The sequence below is a fragment of the Trematomus bernacchii genome, unplaced genomic scaffold (assembly GCF_902827165.1).
Source record: "Trematomus bernacchii unplaced genomic scaffold, fTreBer1.1, whole genome shotgun sequence".
Taxonomy (NCBI): Eukaryota; Metazoa; Chordata; class Actinopteri; order Perciformes; family Nototheniidae; genus Trematomus; species Trematomus bernacchii.
The window spans coordinates 1,737,614-1,760,436 of NW_022987839.1; the positions used below are offsets into that span (position 1 = coordinate 1,737,614).

The 22,823-nt window shown below is 39.0% G+C and overlaps 1 protein-coding gene across 1 annotated transcript; it reads left to right on the forward strand.

Annotated features, from left to right (window-relative positions):
• The first annotated feature begins 499 nt into the window (after positions 1-499).
• LOC117500158 (noelin-3-like) lies at positions 500-18,486 on the forward strand. Its single transcript, XM_034152889.1, has 6 exons — positions 500-844; positions 5,306-5,449; positions 7,743-7,898; positions 8,744-8,963; positions 11,100-11,206; positions 16,749-18,486. Exons 1-6 carry the CDS (start codon positions 776-778, stop codon positions 17,424-17,426), a joined length of 1,374 nt encoding a protein of 457 aa, XP_034008780.1. The 5' UTR covers positions 500-775; the 3' UTR covers positions 17,427-18,486.
• The last annotated feature ends 4,337 nt before the right edge of the window (positions 18,487-22,823 follow it).

Below are 22,823 nucleotides of genomic sequence, written 5' to 3' on the forward strand. Positions count from 1 at the left end.
CTAAACCATGAATTTTTCTTGTTACAAACTATACTATGCTATTTAGGCATTTAGGTATTTTATATTTATTATTTATATTGGTCGTATTTCTTTGTAAATTGGCTGCTTGGAAATGTTTTATGGTAATGTTGGTGAACTCGACCTTTAGATTCACTTTGCACTAAGTTGTTCACAACAAAAAAGAATGCTTTCGACATAAAAGTAAATATGCTATTATGCCTGATGCTATAACGGTATCCAATCCGCTTGCGCGCGCTCACTCTCTCCCTATCTCTCCCTATCTCTCCGTCTTTGCGCGTGCACCAAGGCACAAAAACGCAGCGGCAGCTCTGCTCTCGTGCCTCTTTCTCTTATTTTCTTGTGAATACCGACAGCTGCAACTTTTGTCAGCAGACAGCTGCCGGTGGTTCCTCCTCTCTCTCTCTCACACACACATACACAACAAGCTGGACACATTAAAAGTCGAGAGCGCGGCAGCTGGATGATGTCATATCCGTGAAGAAGAGTCCCTAAACGCAGCGCGGATTTTCTCTGCATGCATTCCTACAAACTTTTCTCCTCTCGTGCAGTGACGACGTTGCACCCCGCTGCCCACATGGCATGCGTAACGGGGACGAGTGTATGGCTTTGCCCCCCTCCTCCTCCGCAGGAAGTCGTGGTTTTCACCAGCGCCTAGTGGACGAGGTGGCGCGAGCCCACGGGAAGAAACTTGCGTGAAAATTGTTGTGAGCGTCGCGGAGGAGGAGGAGGAGGCGGAGGGAAACATACCGTCAGGATGAGGTCTCTGTCCGTGGTCCTGAACCCGTTGCTGTTCCTGCTGCTGTTCGGATACTGCCCGTCAGCGGTGAGTTCGCTGCCCGAACATTTATCTAAAAAAAAAAGAACAGAAAAAACTCAAACCTGTCCTTGCTTTAAACTCCACTTGATTTGGAATGTTTCAATAAGGGTGGAGCATTGCACAATGGTTGGTGAGTGACCAACAGAGAGAATGAGTCATTTCAGGTTGTTTTGCATGTTTGGCTGGTTCTTTGCTATAGTCACTGTACACAATCCAGCTTTGGCACTCAAAACAAATGGAGGAAATGTTATGGGGGGAAAATTCTCGCAAACAATAGAGACTGAATTTAAAGTGGATATAGAAGAAGAGTCATCCTCACAGCACTCATGTTTATTGCCTAAATCAACCACATAGTGCTGATATTGATCCTGGAGCATTGCCAGGCATATAAGTCACTTCTAAGGGAGAGTTCAATCATTGTAAATAAATATATAAATAAACCATATTGCTGCTGTGAATTACATCCAAATCCCCTCCCAGAAAGAAGCTGCACGAAACATCTTGGCTGCACTGATTCAACTAAAAATGATTCATGAATATCTGTTGCCATTTTCCTCATCATGCAACCAGATATTTGTTTTTAAAATGTGATACTTGTAGGGACATGTATCCTGCTAGTTGAAGCTTTGTGGAATTGGAGAATTATCACAAATGAGGAGGCGCAGCTTGCAGATCACCAAGCTCCAGAAAAGTGGTCGATTAGGTTCACCCCGCCCATGCCGAGTACAGTCCCTGTGTAAGTGTCTTGATTGCAGAGCAGTGTCCTAACAGACTGTATCACCTTGCCATGATTGAAAGTCGTGTGCAGAATTAATGTTTCTCGTTTCTTCATAAAAACGGGGACGTTTACAGGGCACTCAAAGCTGAATAGAGATCTGTTAGAAAGTCAAAATGAATGGCAAAAGCAAAAGAGGAACCAGCTGTCTGAATTACTTAATTACAGAACAACTCTTTGTGTAGAGTTAGAGAGTGCATCTGGCTTGGCTGAGTGACAGATTCATTTTAATATGGGGGAATGTGAGAGTGAGAAAAGGGTGTAAGGATGTGCGTCACTCAAGAGACAGAGCAGAAAGACCGTCTTTAGCAGAATAGTGAAACTGGATTCTTTTTGAGGAGCCGTTCAAAGCAAAGTCAGGATAATAAAGAGCTAGAAAAAAGTTTGTTCTCCTTTATTCAGTTTATCTATAATGCTGTGAAAGAGATGCAGATTCCAGCTACAGACATGGTGCACCAAGCCATTTGGTTTCTCCTATACTTACAATGTATATGCATTATATATTCCCATGCGATTTGCAGAGTAGTTTGACTCATCATGATATTGGGCATTATAACTCGATGGTGGCATTTCATTCATTTTTTTTTGTTAGACTATGACACTATGTTATTCTACTCTCATGGCTTCAATCAAAAAATCTTATAAGGACCAAGCGAGCATCAGGGCATCAGGAGAATACGTTTTAATTCCTAGATCACAAACTTTACCAGCAACCAATAGCATTGATGACAGAGATCAGGCCTGCCGTGCTCTGAGAATACCTAAAACAATTTTCTTACAATCTGATAATGGCAACGTAAGAGAGCTGGGAGAAGGATGGAAAGCTCCAGAGATTGATAGTGCAGAACATCTTTTTTAAAACACATTTTTGACTTTAAGATAAGAAAGTGAAAAGAAGATGTGGCAGATGAGTCAGGTGTTAAAAAGACAGCACTATTCTGCATTGTAAAATTCAAAATTGTATCAGCTATTTCTTTCTTCAAACACAGGACTTTCCTATGGCAGTGATACTACTATAAAAAACAGTCTCATTTAAGCAAAATTGAAAAATCAAACTGAGCTTGTTCCCTGGTGAGATGTCTTTGCCTGCTCTGAGGGGCTAGGATCTTTCCTGGCGGATTTCAAACACTCTTTAAACTATTCTGGCAAACAGATTAGATGAATGGGAAAGGGATGCCTGCACTTTGAAAACAGGGCACTCTTTTTTCTATCCACAAGTTTCAAAGCCTGGATGATGCCAAAGTTCACATTTCTCATGTTATTCTGCGGCCAGATTTGGTTTTAGGATGCAAAACAAAATCCAAATAATGGTTGGTGGTCTGCCAAAGAAGCTGGTAGTGCCGACAATTTACAGTCCAAGTCAAAGGTTGCCAGTATTTGGCTGGAGGCTTGTGATAATTTCCCTTGCTGAAAATAAACAGTATTTTTCAAATACTGATGCTGTTTGAGTGTTAGACAGCATTCAACTTTTCCAGAAACTTTGATCAATATTTACTGTGTACACATTGGTGATGCTGCATGAACATATGCTGCATTGACCTACAATACACAACTTTCATTCTTCAAACTGTATACTCTGGTGCTATGGAGCATATTGAATGTAACTAGATAATGCAGTTCCTGAAGAAATTGCTAGTGGGAATGCTTTATGCTGAAAAGCTGACGCTGAATTGCTATGCTGAAATGTAATGTGTAAGAAGAAAGTGAAGAATTTAGATACTTAGATGAAATGATACATGAACACTGGGGGCTTGAATGTGTGATGAGAGAAGAAAAGAAAGTAAAAAGGCTTGGAAAAGCAGCAGAATATTTGAACTGCAAACTTTTGAACTAACTTGATGGCGAATGATCTGTCGCCATGGCAACGGCATTTGATGACACCCCATAATACGCTTAGATGCGTTGATGGCTGCATCGTTACCAAACCTGTGAAGTTTTGGGCCATTTCGAGCATTTGAACTGAAGTTGTGAGAAAACCGTGTTTCATAGTGAGCATTGTGTTGCCAAGGCAACGGCATTTGAAGAAATCTTAAAACTGTCAAATAGATGTCTTCACGGCCGTACTGTTAGCACACATGTGAAGTTTGAGCACTTTTTGACCATTTTCATAGGAGTTATAGCAATATCGTGTTTTACAGCGAGGGATGCGTTGCCATGGCAACAGCTTTTGAGGAAAACTCACTAATGGCACATAGACGTGTTGAAGGCTGGACCATTAACCATTATCTGAAGTCTGCTGCTCTGAGCATGTCAGTTGGAGTTATGACATCATCGTGTTCCATGACACAGGTGTTTATATTTGAGCTAACGACGTGTCCAGAGATCAAAGGTTTCCATGGTGATGTGCAAGTAATCTGTGAGAGGAGAGCATTTCCATTGTTCTGAATGAGAGATAAACCTCTTACATGTGAACGTTTTGTTGAAGAACCGTAACAGATATCGGTGAAATTTCAACGCGTGAAGCATGTCAAAGAACTTGAGCATGCTGTACTTTTTGTGTACTTTCGGGTTAATAATGTGGCCTTTTTGGCAGATTAACTAAAGGTGTGCGGCTAATGCTGTGGGTAAAGATCAGCTTGAATTTACAATTGGCTTTAATGGAGACAGGTTGAAAGTTTTTGTCACTTCATGCCCTCAAGAGGCATTTTGTTTAATTATTTTGCTTAATTTTAGCTATGAGATGTTTTCCTACGTTTGTCATGACAAATTATGTCTCAGGAGTGTAGGGTTTGGGAATTATGGTAGGTTTAAAAAGAAATATGAAGGCGAATTTCAAGCTATCCTCCACTCTAGCTTTGAGATCACACACCTTAACGAGCTGCTCAATACACACTAATGTTAAAATCTGAAGAAGGCCTCTTTACCAAGGTCTGAACAATGTTTAATATTTCTAAAAGTAGGAATCAGATTTAAAAGTTGTTTAACACGAATAATGTCAGAAAGATGTGTAACATTTTAAAGTTGGAATGAGATTTTTGAGTGAAAGTATGAAGGAACAGTTAGCAGTTGAAGTTGCATGAAGATTGTTCAAGTCTGAAGAGTTTCTCCATTGACTTCCATGTTAAAAATGTGATGAATTATGGGAAGTATCTCTGGAATTATGAAAGTTATGAATGAGAAAAGTAATAGCCATCGATTCCCGACCGAGCTGAACGTTTTGATGTTTGAACGGAGTTTCTGCGATGTGGAATGTGGGAGAAGAAGAGGTGCAAAATAACCCGGCGGAATAATAAAGAATTTTGTGCGTAGCATAACAGTGGGAATGCTGTATCAGCATTCCCACTAAATAACGAGTGGGAAAAGCTCCCACAAATCAGGTTTATCTGCGATTCCCAGCAGGACTTTCATTTAAGGCCTAGAGAGAAGAAACAGAGGAATTTCCGCACTTGGGTTATTCATCAAGGCCAGGAAACACTATTTATTGTTGAAGAGTAATTCACTGGAGACCATATAGTGTGGAGGAATACATTAGAAGAAAAAGCAATGTATTCTTTTAAAGCCCACACTTTTTTATAAGTCAGTGGAATTGGCTGTTTTTAAAGGTCTGGGAACAGAAGGGAGACAAATGGGTGACCCATGAGAAAAAAAAATAGGAAAACATCTGTGTGCTGCAATTTAATGATAGTGATATCATCTGCACTAGTGTGTGTGCTATTAGGTGTGTGTGTTTACGCCTGTGTTTCTGTATGCAGACCATCAGGCCGAAGGAGGGGTGGCAGGTGTACAGCTCCGCTCAAGATGCAGATGGCCGTTGTATCTGCACAGTGGTGGCACCTGAACAGAACCTGTGCTCCAGAGATGCCAAAGGAAGACAGCTCCGCCAGCTACTAGAGAAGGTACACACACACACACACACAGACACACAGACACACACACACACACTTCTGCTTACACTGCAACACAGAAGGCTTCTCAATTCTCTAATTTCCCCTCCTCGACTCCTATCCTCGTGTCTTAGTCCCGCCCACAGGAGATGCGAGCGGAGGAGTCGAGGAGGGGAACCGAGGAGAGAGGAGGGGAAGCAGCAGGCGTTTAGAGAAATGAGAAATCCTCTCCTCTGAGCGGTCATTTTAAAGAGACGTCCGTTAACGATGACAGGAGGCACAGCAGCACTCTGATGGACAGATGTGTTCATGATGACTTATATATTTACTTTTTATTCATTGGCAGTGCGGTATAATGAGACAATAACAGGCTACAGATGCGGACATATACACACACATATATTTATATAAATATACAATTTCAGAATCAAACAAGTATGAGAGCACTCTCATAATAACGTAACACAATCAGAGACTGGATATACCCCCCCCGTCTCCCTTGAAATTACGGGCCAAAAGTTGTATTTAAAAGTATTAAAAATAAGCATAGCACACCAAACCAACACCGGACCTGTCTGTCCGCCGCATCTATGCACTGTACAACATGCACCTACACACTGTACCACACACACACCTACACACTGTACCACACACACCTACAGCTCCTAAAGCATATAATCAGGCTACAGCCGTTGTGTAGTTTATTATGTGAAGCACTAAATGGTCTTAGAAAAATATCGACTCGTAGATATCTACTAATCTACAGCATGCAAATAAAGAGAGTAATGTTGTAAGCCTGTTATACTGAGTGATATATATTATACACACACTGCTCTGCTTTCTGCACGGACCTCACAGCTGTTCTCACTGTAAACATTGCGTCGCCGTTCAAGCAGTTACTAAAATAATATCCAGGGGATGCATGCAGAGCTGTCATTGGCTGAGATAAGTCCGGCCGTGCGTCACGCCTACACCGTTCCCGGAAATGCATCCGCGGAGGAGCCGTGGAGGACCCATCAGTGTATCCTCTATTATAGCTCCTCCAGAGAGCCTCCTCGATGCTCGATGCTCGGGGCTCGATGTGCATTTAGAGAAATTAGATGTCCTTCAACATGGCGCACTGAAATCCATTTCCGGGTCACTACCGGAGGACCGAGGGGTCGAGGAGGGGAAATTAGAGAATTGAGAAGCCTTCACAGACTCTGGAAACCCACACTTTTACTGTAAGCAACCATCACATCACCTACTCTCTCAGAGACATATCACGTTGTTTTCCATCTTTATTCATGCTTCTTTGTTGCTATAATCCCTTTGAGAGATTGCACCAGCCAGGTTCATAACCCTGTTTTCCACTTCTGAATATATTACATGGACGAAATCAGCTGGCTGAATGGATGCTTGAGAACATAAGAATGCTCTCCATCCCACCTCAACAGAATTGGAGGGTCCCTGTTTTTTCAAGTCATTCAAGGCTATTTCTGATGTTTTCTAGTATTATCAGGATTTAAGCGTTTAATTGTTTCTCTCAGTGGCCTCATAAGAAAATCAGCTTTTAAAGAGTGTTTTTTCTTCTTACATCTACCATCATGAATTTAAATGTGAATATATATTTTCCCCATGACAGTAGTGATCTATCTACAAACAGCAGAGGGGTCACTTTCGTCAGTCAGCATCCCATATAACACGGCTAGCCTACATTTTAACGCTGTACGCTAAAGGTTGCTCTCTGTCATTCACTGGGAAACTAATGTACTAAGCTGCCCAAGGGCTTCAGTCGGGCCATTCCAGGACCCATCTACCAGAGCCAGAGCCGTGTGCAGGACACAAAGTGTGAGTGTTGTGCCACTTTGCTAGTGACATGCTCCAATGATGTTGGCTGGTTAGAAATAGAGTCAAAGAGAGAAGAGAGAAAGGACTACATTTCTTCTTGTTCACATGCCCCATAAACCTAGTAGGCTTTTGTCAAACTAGAGAAAGAAACTGTGATGTTGTGTGTAAAACATCTCGTATGATACCTAGTAGATTTAATCATTTACCATTGTAATGACATATATAGTTAAAAACCGAGAGAACACAGAGCAAGAAGGGAGCTGTGTAACAGTTCTGTGTCCATTTAAAATCCATTCAGTGCTCTATTCAGCTCACACATGGATGGTTAAAAGACAATCTTGTTGGAGGTCAAAATGTTGATTTGTTCCGTGGGAAGTTAGAGCCTGGCAGAGCACTGAGTGGCTGAACATGGAGGACATTTTAATCTGGTGCTGGACGGGGGAAAAAATCAATGATGTTTCATTCTTTTCAAAAGGTGCAGAACATGTCGCAGTCAATCGAGGTGCTGAACCTGCGCACGCAGAGGGACTTTCAGTACATCATGAGGATGGAGAGCCAGATCAAAGGGCTGCGGTCAAAGTTTCGACAGATCGAATCTGACAGGAAGACGCTTGTCAACAAAAACTTTCAGGTTTTCCTTGTTTGATATTAAACTTTGTGAGAAACATCACAGGACGGAATGTGGAAGGATCCCCTCTAAAGAAACCTGAGAAGCTTCTGAATAAACCTTTACCTGACTAGATTGATGTCTTAAAATCGAATCAGACCGTGAAGGAAGCATTCAGCATGGATTATTTCATTCTTTTCATTTTCCATTTAACTATTAAATAGTTTTTATTTTTCGTAGCAGTGATTAAACTGCTTAAAATATGAATATTAAAATACTTTTATTTTATTAGTCGAGTGTGTTTTTTAATTACGTAAACTTAACGGCTACATTATGCTATTCAGATTCAGTTTATCAATGCAGTTATTGAAGTTAAACAAAACAAATTATGCATTATTGAATTAAGTTTTTTGAAAGCAATTACTCAAATTAGGCAATACTTAAAAAAATATATATATTTCCCATTGACAGGCAATACATCAAATGTTGAATCTGACAAGTTATATGAACCTGCATATTTTTATGCAAATATAAGCTACAATTAGTCTTCTACTTTTTTATGTGCCATAAAACTAATTTACAGTTTCCTATTAATATTATTTGCTGTGATATTCAATAGGAATTGTCTACATTTTGCATAACAAAAGAGGGCGACTTTTGATTATATTTATCAAGTATTTTCTCACTAATATAACCAGATCCAGTTATAGCATCACAATATATTTGGAATAAATCTGCCCGTAGAGTCTTTGAGTCAAATTTCTTCAACAACTGAAAAAAGGGAATATAATAGAGACAATATGCTTCAGTTTTTTTTCTCGGCTTTAGAGATTTGTTTTTTGCAGCGGTGTATTTTTGTTGTTTTTTAGGAGCTGAAGGGGAAGATGGAGTCCCTGCAGCCGCTGATTCCAGTCCTGGAGCAGTACAAGACCGACGCCAGGCTCATCATCCAGTTCAAAGAGGAGATCCGGAACCTGTCTGCCGTGCTGATGGGCATCCAGGAAGAGATGGGAGCCTACGACTATGAGGAGCTGCAGCAGAGGGTCCTAAACCTGGAAAATCGGCTCCGCAACTGCATGAGCAAACTCAGTAAGTCCATCACAGAAAAATGGAGACTCACGCATGGTGACCACAGATTATCCAATGGTTAAGCTGTTAAGCCCCATGGGGCTTTTTTTTCAGAAAACTGAGTCTCAGGGCTTCTTAACATTCAACCTATTAATGTGTCATACCCACTTAACGGGAAGAAACTCAGCTAACTGACGATATGAACAATTTTTACCAAAACAAAACACAACTATAACGCCAAGCGTCTGAATTGGCACTAAGTAAGAGAAAAATTATTGAGAAAGCAGTCGCAAAACAGTTGTGTGATTACTTAAAAAACAATGAGTTATTTGAAGATTTTCAGTCTGGCTTTAGAACACATCATAGCACAGAGACAGCTCTGGTTAAAGTCACAAATGACCTTCTCATACCTCAGACAAAGGACTTGTCTCTATTCTTGTCTTGCTCGATCTCAGTGCTGCATTTGACACGATCGACCATAAAGTCCTATTGCAAAGACTAGAGCACTTAGTAGGCATAAAGGGAACTGCTTTAGGCTGGTTTAGGTCATATCTATCTGAACGGTCTCAGTTTGTGTGTGTCAACGATGAATCTTCCATGCAAACCAAAGTGAGCCATGGAGTACCGCAGGGCTCAGTGCTTGGACCTATTTTGTTCACATTATATATGCTTCCGTTAGGCAATATTATAAGGAATCATTCTGTACTTATTATATGTTATAGTTTGGATTCCTAAAGCTTTTAGTCTACTATCCCATCATTCAAGGGTGGTTTTCACTATAAGTAAACTTTGGACGGAAACTATAATTTTATAATGTTTTTTACTATGTTTAATCTGAATTTACTTTAAAATAAAACATCTATATTGATTCTGACTTTTCTGCATCCAACTCACAGGTTTATCATTGCTTTGAGAAAAAAGATTATTAATGTACCCCTTTTAGAAGTGAAGATATAGTCATTTGTTCTGGGAATGTCATTTTCGAGCCTGAGACCTGAAAAACAGGCTTGGGGCTTAACAGATCATAGGAGCATTTATTGCAACTTGGCATGTTTGATACAGAGCATGGGAGAGCTGTCTACGACACGACGATACGATAATACTTTAATGGTCAGATATAGTCTGAAATTTGACTTGCATCACAGCAGCTCCATGTGCGACATCCACATAGACAAATATCGAGACACAATGAATGAAAAACCAACAACAAACATTTAACATAACAGCACAATCACTGAGAGAAAACATGCTCAAAGACCATTTAGCGTGCATTTGATCTGGGATTTAGCTCTGTATTTACTGTGAGGATTGACTGATGCACAAAGGAGTGCTTCTCCTGTTGAGAAGAAATCATATGAAAAAAAATGTAAGCTAAAAGTAAAAGGAGGTTGCAGGAAGAAGCTTTATAGGCTTACTCTGGCTACTAATGAAAACACATTTTTTTAGACGTATTCTTTTGAATCCTTCTAGTTCCTTCCTTGCCTATTCCCAGTTTGTCACTGAAAAGCTATGATACTTTTTCCTTCAAGGGTGGATGTTTAACTCATGTAATGAGATCAATTCTGCCTCGAGAGCAGCTTTGCCTCTCATACATTTCTGCATAACTAAACTCCCAATTTGCCAACTGCCATGTCATCAACACTGATGGGACCCGTCAAAGTGTCAACATGAAAAGCTAACATGTGAATGCTAATGGGATGTGGCTGGAAATCTGCCTGAGTTCAAGATGATCACTTAAGCATTCATTGTGCTTTGATTGAGTAGGTAAAAAAGCAGTTAAATACTTAATAGGGAAGTGGCAATCTTGCGTGCAAGTGATAGCCTGTTAAAGCACAATTAAAGTGTCTGGCAAGATTAATTTAGTGCAGCTAATTTAAATATTAAAACGTGTGGGATAACAGCTCTGACACATAGGAAGAGGAGTTGTTATACAGTGTAAGTGTCTCAGGTTGTCATCCAAATTTCTATAAAAGCAGAGAAAAGTATGTAAGCACAAGAAAGGCGCGTCCCATACTCATCTGTTTATCCGTTAGCCACAGATTGCAGCAATCCAAAGCCTTGGGATTTGTTCCAATAGTAGCATCATAACACTGGCTGTAGTTGTAATCATGTGGAGCTGGTGCAGTGTGTAACCAAAGCTGTGTGATGTGTTCGCAGCATGTGGCAAGCTAATGAAGATCACTGGGCCGCAGACTGTGAAGACTTCAGGGACCAGATTTGGAGCCTGGATGACCGACCCGCAGGCGTCTCCCAAAAACAACAGGGTGAGCCGAGCTAATGGTCTGCTGTGTGTTGTTAGCTTTTGAAGCAACACAGGGCGGTTTAAAATGTACATGGAACTGCTACCCTCCTGTTGTCCAGTGGCAGAGATGTAGTAGACTTACAATATCATTCTCACTGAAACTTTTTGATGCCGCTGAGATCAAACATAAAACTTGATGTGGCTTGCAGAACATTGTGACATTCTTTTAAATTAATGTGTGATCAACTTTTGTTTTCTACTGCGATTTGGCACAGGGCCTTCATATCACAGCGTTTAAAGAGGAAAATAACTGCTTTTAAATACACCACATGGTTGAGGATTTGTCAATTATCCAAAAAGCAGTAGACACATTAATGGCCAGCTAGCAATGCTGCACCTTCTTCAGAGAAATACACAATAAACTAGTACTTAAAACAACCACGCAAACAGTCACACAATAGAGTCAGAGAAATAATAAGAGGAGGAACACTGTGGAGCTTTCATACAAAGAAACAACTTCTGTTCGGTGTTAGTTGCCAACATGTGTGTATCCTTGAGGCTTAACCTAACATGTCAAAGCACTTTTCTCTTCATATGCATTTGCAAAGCAAATAATAAGTGCTAACCCAGCTAGAAATGTTTGGTTCTAAAAACATTCTGAGAATGTTACCATTCACTGTTCTAGGAATGTTTTATTTTGGTTCCCAGAATGTTCTTCTGAAAGGTAGGATAACGTTCTCTAAAAACATTCTTAAAATGTTTGGTTATAACTTTAAGATGTTTTTGATAACCTTAAGATGTTTTTGATAACATTGTTCGAACATTATGCCCTACTAGAAAACTGGGTGGGACTTTCGGCAACAGTTCTAAATTCGTTTGAGTCCTACTTAAAGGACAGAAAAAACTGTATTTCTATAGGTAAATACACATCTGAGTTGACAAATATGACATGTGGGGTACCTCAAGGCTCCATCTTGGGGCCTCTTCTCTTTAACATCTACATGCTACCACTGGCTCAGATAATGAAAAACAACAAAATAAGTTACCATAGCTATGCGGATGACACACAAATTTACGTAACAATTTCACCAGGAGATTATGCTCCAATTCAAACACTGAGTAAGTGCATTGAACAAATCAATGACTGGATGTGTCAGAACTTTCTCCAATTAAACAAAGATAAAACTGAGGTAATGGTTTTTGGAGCCAAGGCAGAACGTATAAAAGTTAGCGCTGAGCTTCAGTCTGCAATGTTCAAAACAACAGATAAAGCCAGAAATCTAGGTGTAGTCATGGACTCTGACCTGAGTTTCAACAGTCACATTAAAACAGTTACTAAATCAGCCTACTATCACCTAAAGAACATATCTAGGATTAAAGGACTAATGTCACAGCAGGATTTGGAAAAACTTGTCCATGCTTTTATCTTCAGTAGACTCGACTACTGCAATGGTGTCTTTACAGGCCTCACTAAAAAATCTATTAGAAAGCTGCAGCTAATTCAGAACGCCGCTGCTCGAGTCCTCACTGACACTAAGAGAGTGGATCACATCACTCACGCACTCACGCATCCAGAACCCTCAGGTCTTCAGGGACTGGTCAGCTTTCTGTCCCCAGAGTCAGAACTAAACATGGTAAAGCAGCATTCAGTTATTATGCTCCGAATATCTGGAACAAACTCCCAGAAACCTGCAGGTCCGCTGCAACTCTTACTACTTTTAAATCCAGGCTGAAGACTTTTCTTTTTGCCGCTGCTTTTAATTGAACTATTCACATCTTAAACTGCACTGTAACTTTTAACTTTTATCCATGTATTTTTTCTTTTAATGTTTATTTTATTATCTTTCCTTTTTAATGACTGATTTTAAATGCCATTTTTAAAATGTCTTCCATTTTTGTAAAGCACTTTGAATTACCTTGTGTTGAAAGGTGCTATATAAATAAACTTGCCTTGCCTTGCCTTGCCTTACTATTCTTAAAACCTTTTCAGCTGGATGTTGTATTTTGGTTCCCAGAATGTTCTTCTGAAAGGTAGGATAACGTTCTCTAAAAACATTCTTAAAATGTTTTGTGATGACCTTCTTCAAATGTTTTTGATAACATTGTTCGAACATTATGCCCTACTATTCTTAAAACGTTTTCAGCTGCAAGTGTTTTTGTTGTTCCCAGAATGTTCTTCTGAAAGGTAGGATAACGTTCTCTAAAAACATTCTTAAAATGTTTGGTGATAACCTTAAGATATTTTTGATAACCTTCTTAAGACATTATGCCCTACTGTTCTTAAAACGTTTTCAGCGGGACATTTTATTTTTGGTTCCCAGAATGTTCTTCTGAAAGGTAGGATAACTTTCTCTAAAAACATTCTTAAAATGCTTGGTAATAACCTTTTTTAAATATTTTTGATAACATTGTTAGAACATTATGCCCTACTATTCTTAAAACGTTTTCAGCTGCAAGTTAGATTTTTTTATGTTGCTAGAATGTTATTATTTTAGAGTAGGATAACGTGCTTTATCGTTCCGATTTATCAGAAGTCTTTTCTTTTTTTGAAAAATGCGACCAGCAGCTAGTACAAGTCACTGTCGGTGTCACATGTACTGGAGGGGACCCATAATCAGACTCGGAATCAGCTGGTGAAAGTAACATTTGTTTATTAGAAAAGGGGAGCTGGGAGTGGAGGTTGATAGTAAACAGTGGGAAACAGTTGTTCCAGGGTGGGTAGAGAGGCCTGGCTGGTCTTGGGAGTGTGGAAGGCCTTGGATTCATCCTGGGAGATACATAAAAATGAGTGTGAGGCAAAAGCAGGCAAAGTTGTCAAAGAATATGCTGGTAAAAAGCTAGAGCGGCACGCAACAAACCGTTCACGGCAACAATCCGGCAGGGAATGAGTGCAGGCTGCAGGCTTCCATAGTGTGGCTGATGAGCAGGTTGCAGGTGTGGTTGATTGGAGATTGCTCCCAGCCGTGTAGAGCAGACCAGCAGGCAGGGGGGGGGGAGAGAGAGAGACACACACAGTAGAAACAGACACATAAAAACACTAACAGGGGTTTCAGGGACGGGCAGTGACAGTCGGTCCGTTCTTCTATATGTCTGTTGGTCTCAAATCTAAAGGGTGCAATAACGATTTGTATCCACTATGCATAAACAGCGGACACTGTTTATACGCAGCCCTCACAAACCACACACGGCCAGATAGCTTATCTAATAGTTAGAACCTAAATACGAGACACAACCCTTATAGTCAGAAAAACAGTGTGATTATTTTCTGATATTTTACACATATGATATTAGGAATACTGTGGGCCTACATACCTTAGTGTGATTATAAGTGCATGTGAGTGAATATTGGCATGCAAATTCGTTTTTATATGTCATATTCATTGTCTCAATGCGCTCATATATCTTAAGAAAGGGCATAATGTTCTAACAATGTTATCAAAAACATCTTAAGAAGGTTATCAAAAACATCTTAAGAAGGTTATCACCAAACATTTCAAGAATGTTTTTAAAGAACGTTATTCTACCTTTCAGAAGAACATTCTGGGAACCAAACTTCCCGCTGAAAACGTTTTAAGAATAGTAGGGCATAATGTTCTAACAATGTTATCTAAAACATCTTAAGAAGGTCATCAAAAACATCTTAGGAAGGTTATCAAAAACATCTTAAGAAGGTTATCACCAAACATTTCAAGAATGTTTTTCGAGAACGTTATCCTACCTTTCAGAACAACATTCTGGGATCCAAACTAAAACTTCCCGCTGAAAACGTTTTAAGAATAGTACGGCATAATGTTCTAACAATGTTATCAAAAACATCTTAAGAAGGTTATCAAAAACATCTTAAGAAGGTTATCACCAAACATTTCAAGAATGTTTTTAAAGAACGTTAGCCTACCTTTCAGAAGAACATTCTGGGAACCAAAATAAAACGTCCCGCTGAAAACATTCCTAGAACAATGAATGGTAACATTCTCAGAATGTTTTTAGAACCAAAAATGTCTAGCTGGGAACTCACACATGCCACCGCAAACATGCAATATCTGCTTACAGCTTATCATGAATTACGTGCTTGTTTGTTTTTTTCAAAAGGAAAATGTGGTGACATCAGATATTTTTAAAACATCCATTTCAAACAAATGCAACAAGTTTGTTTTTTAAAGCACTCTATAAATAAATCTGACGTTGACCATGGCCGTGTTAATATTTCGCATTACAGGAACGTTTTATAAAAAAAGAATAACCTCCGAAAACATTATCCGAATGTTGCTTTGAAAATGTTCTTCTTTTGTTATCATGTAACATTGAGGGAATGTTTTAGAGCCTCTGTACTGTGTTACCTCAACGACGTCCAAAAAACATCCTCAGAATGTTGCAGGCAAAACATTCCACCTTTGTTAACATATCACATTAAAGGAACCTTTTATAAAAAACTTTCTGTCATCTCAGGCCTCAATAACATCCTCAAAACATCCTCTGAATGTTGCAGTTAAAACGTTATCTCTTAGTTAACCTTAAACCTTATAGGATCATTATTTGAAATAATACAACATCAGATTAAAAGTTTCTTTAAAACATTATTAGAACCTGTAGGTAACGTTAGCCAAAGTTGTGAGAACATTCCCTGCTAGCTGGGAAAGCTCTCTGTGAACCGCGGTTGAAATAGCTTTTTAAGTTGAAAAAGTGTATTTTCTTATATTTGGTCTGGCATATCATTGCATACATTATGCCAGACTAAGTAAAGGTGTTTAACATAATTACACTCTCTGCTTTGTTGGAATCCAGTGAGTGATTTCTGTGCCAATTCACTTACTTCATAGCAGTCTTCTTCTGCCTTTTGCTAAAACTTTTCGTTTCTTGGCTGTGACTGTCAACTCTCATACAGTCTAACAACATGAGGCAGTCATTTGCATTTAGTCACCTGCCTCCTTTTAGAGGAGTTAAAAAGGCATACATGCTAACAAAACAGAGGATTGGACTACTTCTAGAATCATTGCTCCATAGCGGACTAAATGATAAATGGACTGCATTTACATGATATAGCATTTTTCGAGTTCCATCGTCCACTCCACCTCTGTATTAGTACATATTAGAAACCTACTAAATTAATGGAATAAAATGTACAAAACCATATAAAAAACATTATTCATGCCTAATCAGTATTGAATACTGCGGTCTTCTGAAATAATAACAAAAAGTACCTTTCCTTTTTATACTAGTCCTAGAGTTGTTTAAGTGAACCACCTTCTGTCCTAGTTTGATCTTTTCAATACCATTTAAAAAACATTAAAAGTCTATCATCGGATGTTTGGCCTCCAACAACTGTCTGGCCGCGAGGTCTTTTTCTATTTTATTTTGAAGCTCTGCTGTCATCCTTTTCTTTCAGTAAAAGCCCTTCTTCCTACACTTTCTCATGGACATATATGTGACATTTATTTGATCTGTTATTATAAGGTCACCCACAGCTGAATGAGTTAAGATGTTAGTGTTCTTTGTACGTTTACAGGTGGCACAGTTTCTTATAAATAATCATCACAGGAAGTTTGTCTGTATTTATTTGTCCTCAGGTCTGGTACATGGACAGCTACACCAACAACAAGATAGTAAAAGAGTATAAATCCATCGCTGATTTTGTGGCGGGAGTCGAGTCGAGAACCTACAACCTGCCTTTCAAATGGGCGGGAACCGACCACGTGGTGTACAACGGCTCGCTGTACTACAACAAGATGCAGAGCAACATCGTGGTGAGGTACAGCTTCGAGACGGGGCGCGTGGTCAGTCAGAGAGCTCTGGAGTCCGCGGGGTTTCATAATGTGTACCCTTACACCTGGGGGGGCTTCTCCGACATCGACCTGATGGCGGACGAGCTGGGCCTGTGGGCGGTGTACGCCACCAACCAGAACGCGGGGAACATCGTGATCAGCCAGCTGAACCCGGACACTCTGCAGATCCTCAACACGTGGGACACGGAGTACTCAAAGAGGAACGCTGGCGAGTCTTTTATGATCTGCGGGACGCTCTACATCACTAACTCCCATCTCACCGGTGCTAAGGTCTATTATGCCTACTCCACTAAAACCTCCACGTACGAGTACACAGACATTCCCTTTCACAACCAGTACTTCCACATGTCCATGTTGGACTACAACGCCAGGGACCGCGCCATCTACGGCTGGAACAACGGCCACCAGGTCCTGTTCAATGTCACGCTTTTCCACATCATTAAAACTGAGGACGACTCTTAAGCGGAGGACAATTATGTACTGTACATGTAAAAGATTATGAAAACAAGGAAAAAATTGATGGTGGCGCCTGATTGTTCTTATAAATGTTATTTATTTATTTATGTCATTCCCCTGATTAAATGTTTTACCGTTATCTTGCTATTTGCCTGTTTTTATATGGAGAGTTAATCAATTGAGATGTTCTCCGTGTGAAAACGTGACATTTTCTCTTCAATAATGAGTGGCCACATAAATTAAAATGAGTGCATTTATGAAAACATAATTCAAGTCAAACTTTTTCAATTCAATAATGGAAGTAATTGCAACTTTTAACACTAATGACATTTCTGTAATTTTCTTTTTCTCTACAAAATGAAAGCTTTGTCCAGAACAAAGTCTACATTTTCATAATGGGTTTTCTCATTCAGTATTGCTTTTATTCATGCCCACTAATGTATTCATACTTTTACCGTGTTCACTAATTGTTCGTTTTGTTTCCATTCTTTCCGTGCCATTTATTCATCATCATCTTCTGCTAATTTATTCCTGTCTTTCACTGCCTCCATTTGGCTTTCTATTTAATGTGGGACTTTTCCTTTCAAAAAAGTTGTTGCACTTGACCTGACCTTGTACAAGACAATGAGAAATGTAGTGAATAATGCACCTGTATAGATTCTGTACATGGCTTTTGTGTGTCTATGAAGATTCTCAGTCATCCGGTTCATATGTATGTCTTGAAGTACTAAGTCAAAGTACTTCAGCAAACAGCAAAACTGGTTGCCTTTTATTTAGTACTATGAGATATTGGCTTTTTTGTAACTTTCAGCAAGTTTGTATGCCTTATTCAGTGCGGTTTGTTCTGTGAGCCTGAGGATAACAGCTCTTGTGCATGAATGTTGGCTGTAGAAGCATTTTTACTGTAACTGTACATCTGTGTTTTTTGTATCTGCACAACATCCCATTCTCCTCCTCTCAAACTATATTAAATGGTCTATTTATACAAACAGCAGTAGATAACTTTAATAAGCATTCATTGTGTAAATATATACATAACCAAAATAAAAAGTATTGTTTTCATTAAGCCACTGCTCTGCGTATCGTGTCGGGAAAAAGCATGGTATTTCTTTCAGGAGGCTTTTTGCAGCTAAAAGGAAATATGGAGTAGCACTGCTCTATAATTTAATGTGACAACACTTGGAATTATAGACCAGGGAGCAACAATGCTATCCTGCCAAATTCATTGTCCTCTAAGAAGGACACAGTGACTGAGGATTTTTGATCATTTCCGACACTACTTTATTCATTTTACATCGCTGTAAATCTTTGTCAGAGCTTTTATCACATTTTCTGTTTTCCTGGTTACTGTACATTCTGTCAATGAACAAAGAAGGACTCAGATGTTTTACTTGGGTAAGATTAACTATAACACAAGTTAAAAATGCTTTATATAACAAATGAGTATTCAAAATGTTTAGAAAAATGTAAAATATATTTTTCATCCAAATATCATGAGTACCACTACCAATAGTAACTAAAAACAATCATTATGCAGGATGACAAAATCTACATCTAAATCTATATATATATATTTATATGTGCTGCCACAAAGTAAATTAGTAATTTAAAGTCTCAAACCCTGCTGTTAATAATCTGATTCACCTTATTACAAACACTATTTTGGACATGAAAACATAATACTAATTTCGGATTTGCTCAAGTAAAAATACAAAAAAAGATTGTGCTGTGAAGACAAGTGACATTATCTTCGGCCTTATCTTTTTCTAATCATTCTAAAATAAACATGATAATTGTTATAAGATGGAAAGATAAGTGAACAATATTTTCTGTGGTGATAATGAGATTCTGAAATGTTGACGAGACACTGAAATCCCAGAATAGATTTTAATTATGAAGGAAATGGAACTCTTAAACAGCCAGATTTCCCAAAAGCATTCTTGTAATGTCAATAATGGAAAGTATGGAAGCATTTAAATGAATAAAAGTTATGCAACAGTGAACATAAAATACATTTTTGCCTCCAAGGTCATTATTTTGTGAAAGACGGCTTGAGGCAAGTGATGTGGATAATAAGACACTGATGGATCTGAACAACATCCAAAAAAGTGAAGTCTCCTGTGTTGATCCGGATTTTTCTGCTCGGTTCAGAAGAGACTTCGCTTGTTAAGATTCACACCTTTTGTAGCCTGTGTGCTCATTAGGGAGCTGTACTGTGGCGAGGAGGTGTGACTGCACAGTGGGTCATGACCTTAAGGACTTATTTAGCATCCAAATAGTTGCAGCAGATCCGTCAGCATTGTATCCAAACACTACACACACATGTATGGACACATGGGTATCCACTGTTGAAATTCTCCTCCAGGTCACATCAATGCAAGTCAGCCAGACAGGAAACAGCTCAAAGGCCAGAGAAGTAGCCACGGTAACAGCAGGCCTTGGGTCACAGTATGGATCCGGAGATAATGATCCCTGCAGTGCGCCGATGCCAAAGACCTCCCAAAGTATTTTATATATAACTCATATGTTGCATACAGCATCGGGAGGCAATGAATCTGGATAGAATGACTATAACTCAAGTCTAGTACAGCATGACAGATACGCAGGAAGATATCAGGGTTCTGACAGGAAATTAATCTAATGCTTTACAAAAGTTACAGCACTACCATCTATATGAAGAGCTTCCTCTGGCTGCAGATCAATGGACCACTGCCTGCCTACCCACTGACTTTAAAACTTTATTATCATTGTATAAAAGAATGAACCATTTCTATGTGGATCCACAAACACACATTTAGCGGATCAGTGTGTTTCAGGCAGCTAATGAACAGGGATTTTCTTTCACAGAATAATGTAGCCCAAACCCAATATCTTCCAGATGACAAGCGACCTAAAACTGGACAACCAATCCATATGAAATATGTATGGTAGACTACATCAAACACCATGTAATTGGGTACTCAGTTTAGAGATGTATATTCCTGTCTACATGGAATTAACTGACACAACAATTAAATTGCTTTTCTTTCCATTGATGCACCACCAACTCTGCTCAGAAAATTAACTGTAGCTACATCATGCACAAACCATTTGTTGTCATTAGTTTCAGAACTCCATTTACCATGGTTCTGTATTTTAAACATAATATGAATATATTTTGTATCAAACTACTACCTTTACAAGCTTATCATATTCCTGTTTATTAGCATTTTTTGCTAGGTAACAGTTTGGGTTCAAATGTGTTTCCCTGTCAGCCATTGATATTAATATACATCGCAACAGGAAATAAACCCAGACTAATTTAGAAAGCTGAATGCAAATCAGTCTATAAAAATTAAACAGGAACCGTGCTTTAACACACAGCGCCACCCATCATCCAAATGAGAAATATAAGTGTATGAGAGTGGGACAGAAACTCTCTCTGGAGGGAACACAGTGATTGTAGCCTTTAAAGACCATTTACATGCACAAATACCTGTATAAACACACTACAGGAAGGGGAAACCCTAAAAAGATAATCGGGCGGGCCTGTTAATCACTACAGGAAGTGAAAATATATTATTTTCACTGAAATACAAAGTATATTTCTGACTATTTTGATGATACATTATGCATTTTGATCATGAAAGCTGTGAACTAAAATGATCCCGATATCTGTGTGTCGAATTCGTATTCAAAACTTTCTTGCCGTACCTAAGCAAGCATCAAAGACATTACACTTTTTACACATGGAAAAAGAAAAAAAGCAGGTAAACAGAATGCTCCACTTTAAAATGGATGATATTATGTAACCAAAAATATAGGGAAATATTTACAAAGATTACACTCTTGAGAAACTGTATCTTTTAAAATAGGTTTTTAATTTCCCGTGCCAATTCACGACCTAACTGAGAGTAGAAGTTGCTTACCAACGTTAAACCACTTTGGATGGTGTCAGGTGTTCTCTTGTGCAACCGAGGCACGTTTAAGGCCAGCGGAAAAGAGAGCTCAGACTGATGTATCTAAAACAAGTCAACTGTGGTGATTGAAGTCATTAAAGTTAACAGCTATCGGTGGCAGTGAACACTTTAAATTTACATTTAAAGCAGCATTGTAACAAGACAAGTTTTAGTCTTCATCAAAGGCCTCCCTTTATAGGTCACACTTTATAATTGGGTTTGTTTCCAGATGAGTACAAATGTAAATTACACTTTGATTGATCTGCAACTTTAACAAATTACATCGTTGTTTTGCAGTTTGAGAACCAAAACTATTCACCAATCCATGCCTCGCTGCAATGTTGGTTTGGTATAGTATAATTCTGGATATTTCCAAAAAAAACAGATATTTCTAAACCTCTGTGACCCCCGACTTACACAAAAAAAAGTAGTCTATTAAAGGTGGGGTAGGTAAGTTTGAGAAACCGTCTCGAGATACACTTTTTGTTATATTCCATGGAATGCTCTTAACATCCCGATAGCAATGAATATCTTAAGTGCTTTGACAAAAAATCCATACAAAAATTTCATCTGTGGAAGCCCACAACCAATCATTTTAGCCGGCCCGGCTAAAATAACTGGATGGCCTACCTGCCTGTCAGCCTTCCATCTGTGCACAAACTTATCTCGTGCCCTCATTGGTCATGTGCGCGTTCGTGTGTGTTGGAGGAGGGGCTCTGTAAGGAAGTGGCAGATTTTTTCCGGCTGTGCATTTTCAAATTCTAGCGATCTTGAGCTGGTTTCTCCAAAATGACCTACCCCACCTTTAAGATATACTTAGATGGTGTGCTAGAGATGGGGCTGCCAAGGTGAAGCTAGCAACTTTAAAATATACCATATTTTTCCCTAAAAGAAAGGTCTATCAAATTCTAATTCTGTCATACTGATATATATTATTTTAGCACTAAAACATTATAAAAATGCATTTCTAAAGCCAACACACTCCCTAAAGTGTCTGAATAAACACCAAGTGATGTTCTGGTCATTAATTCTAACTACATTTAGCATCTTTCCAATTAATAGTTTTGTATCATGTTTCAGTAGTTTTACAAGTTGGTTGCTTGCCTTTAGAAGATATCGTGCATTTCTAGTGTCTTCTCCTATCAAGCTTGTCATCAACATTAAGCGCTTTAAAATGGCAACGTTTTGTCTGCTTCTGCTTTTAGCACCGCAGGCCAATTCATTTTGCACAACAACGATTAGATTCAAAGTGACATTACCAAATATGCATCTTTAATGGATTTTAACAGTTGGAGTATCCCCACAGAGAACATTGTATATAACTTTTAATGTGCTTTCCACAGTGGGAATCAAATTACTAGACTGCCTTCTTTGTTTGAGATGTACAATACAGGAATAGAGACTTCTTGAATATATAGCAAACAAGCATTAAAACCGGAGACAACAGCAACAAAAAAGCTGTGAA

Coding starts and splice junctions, on each gene's coding strand:
- LOC117500158 (XM_034152889.1), top strand. CDS start 776: ATGAGGTCTCTGTCCGTGGTCCTGAACCCGTTGCTGTTCCTGCTGCTG. Junction 8,964..11,099: donor CAACTGCATGAGCAAACTCA/GTAAGTCCATCA, acceptor ATGTGTTCGCAG/CATGTGGCAAGCTAATGAAG. Junction 11,207..16,748: donor CGTCTCCCAAAAACAACAGG/GTGAGCCGAGCT, acceptor ATTTGTCCTCAG/GTCTGGTACATGGACAGCTA.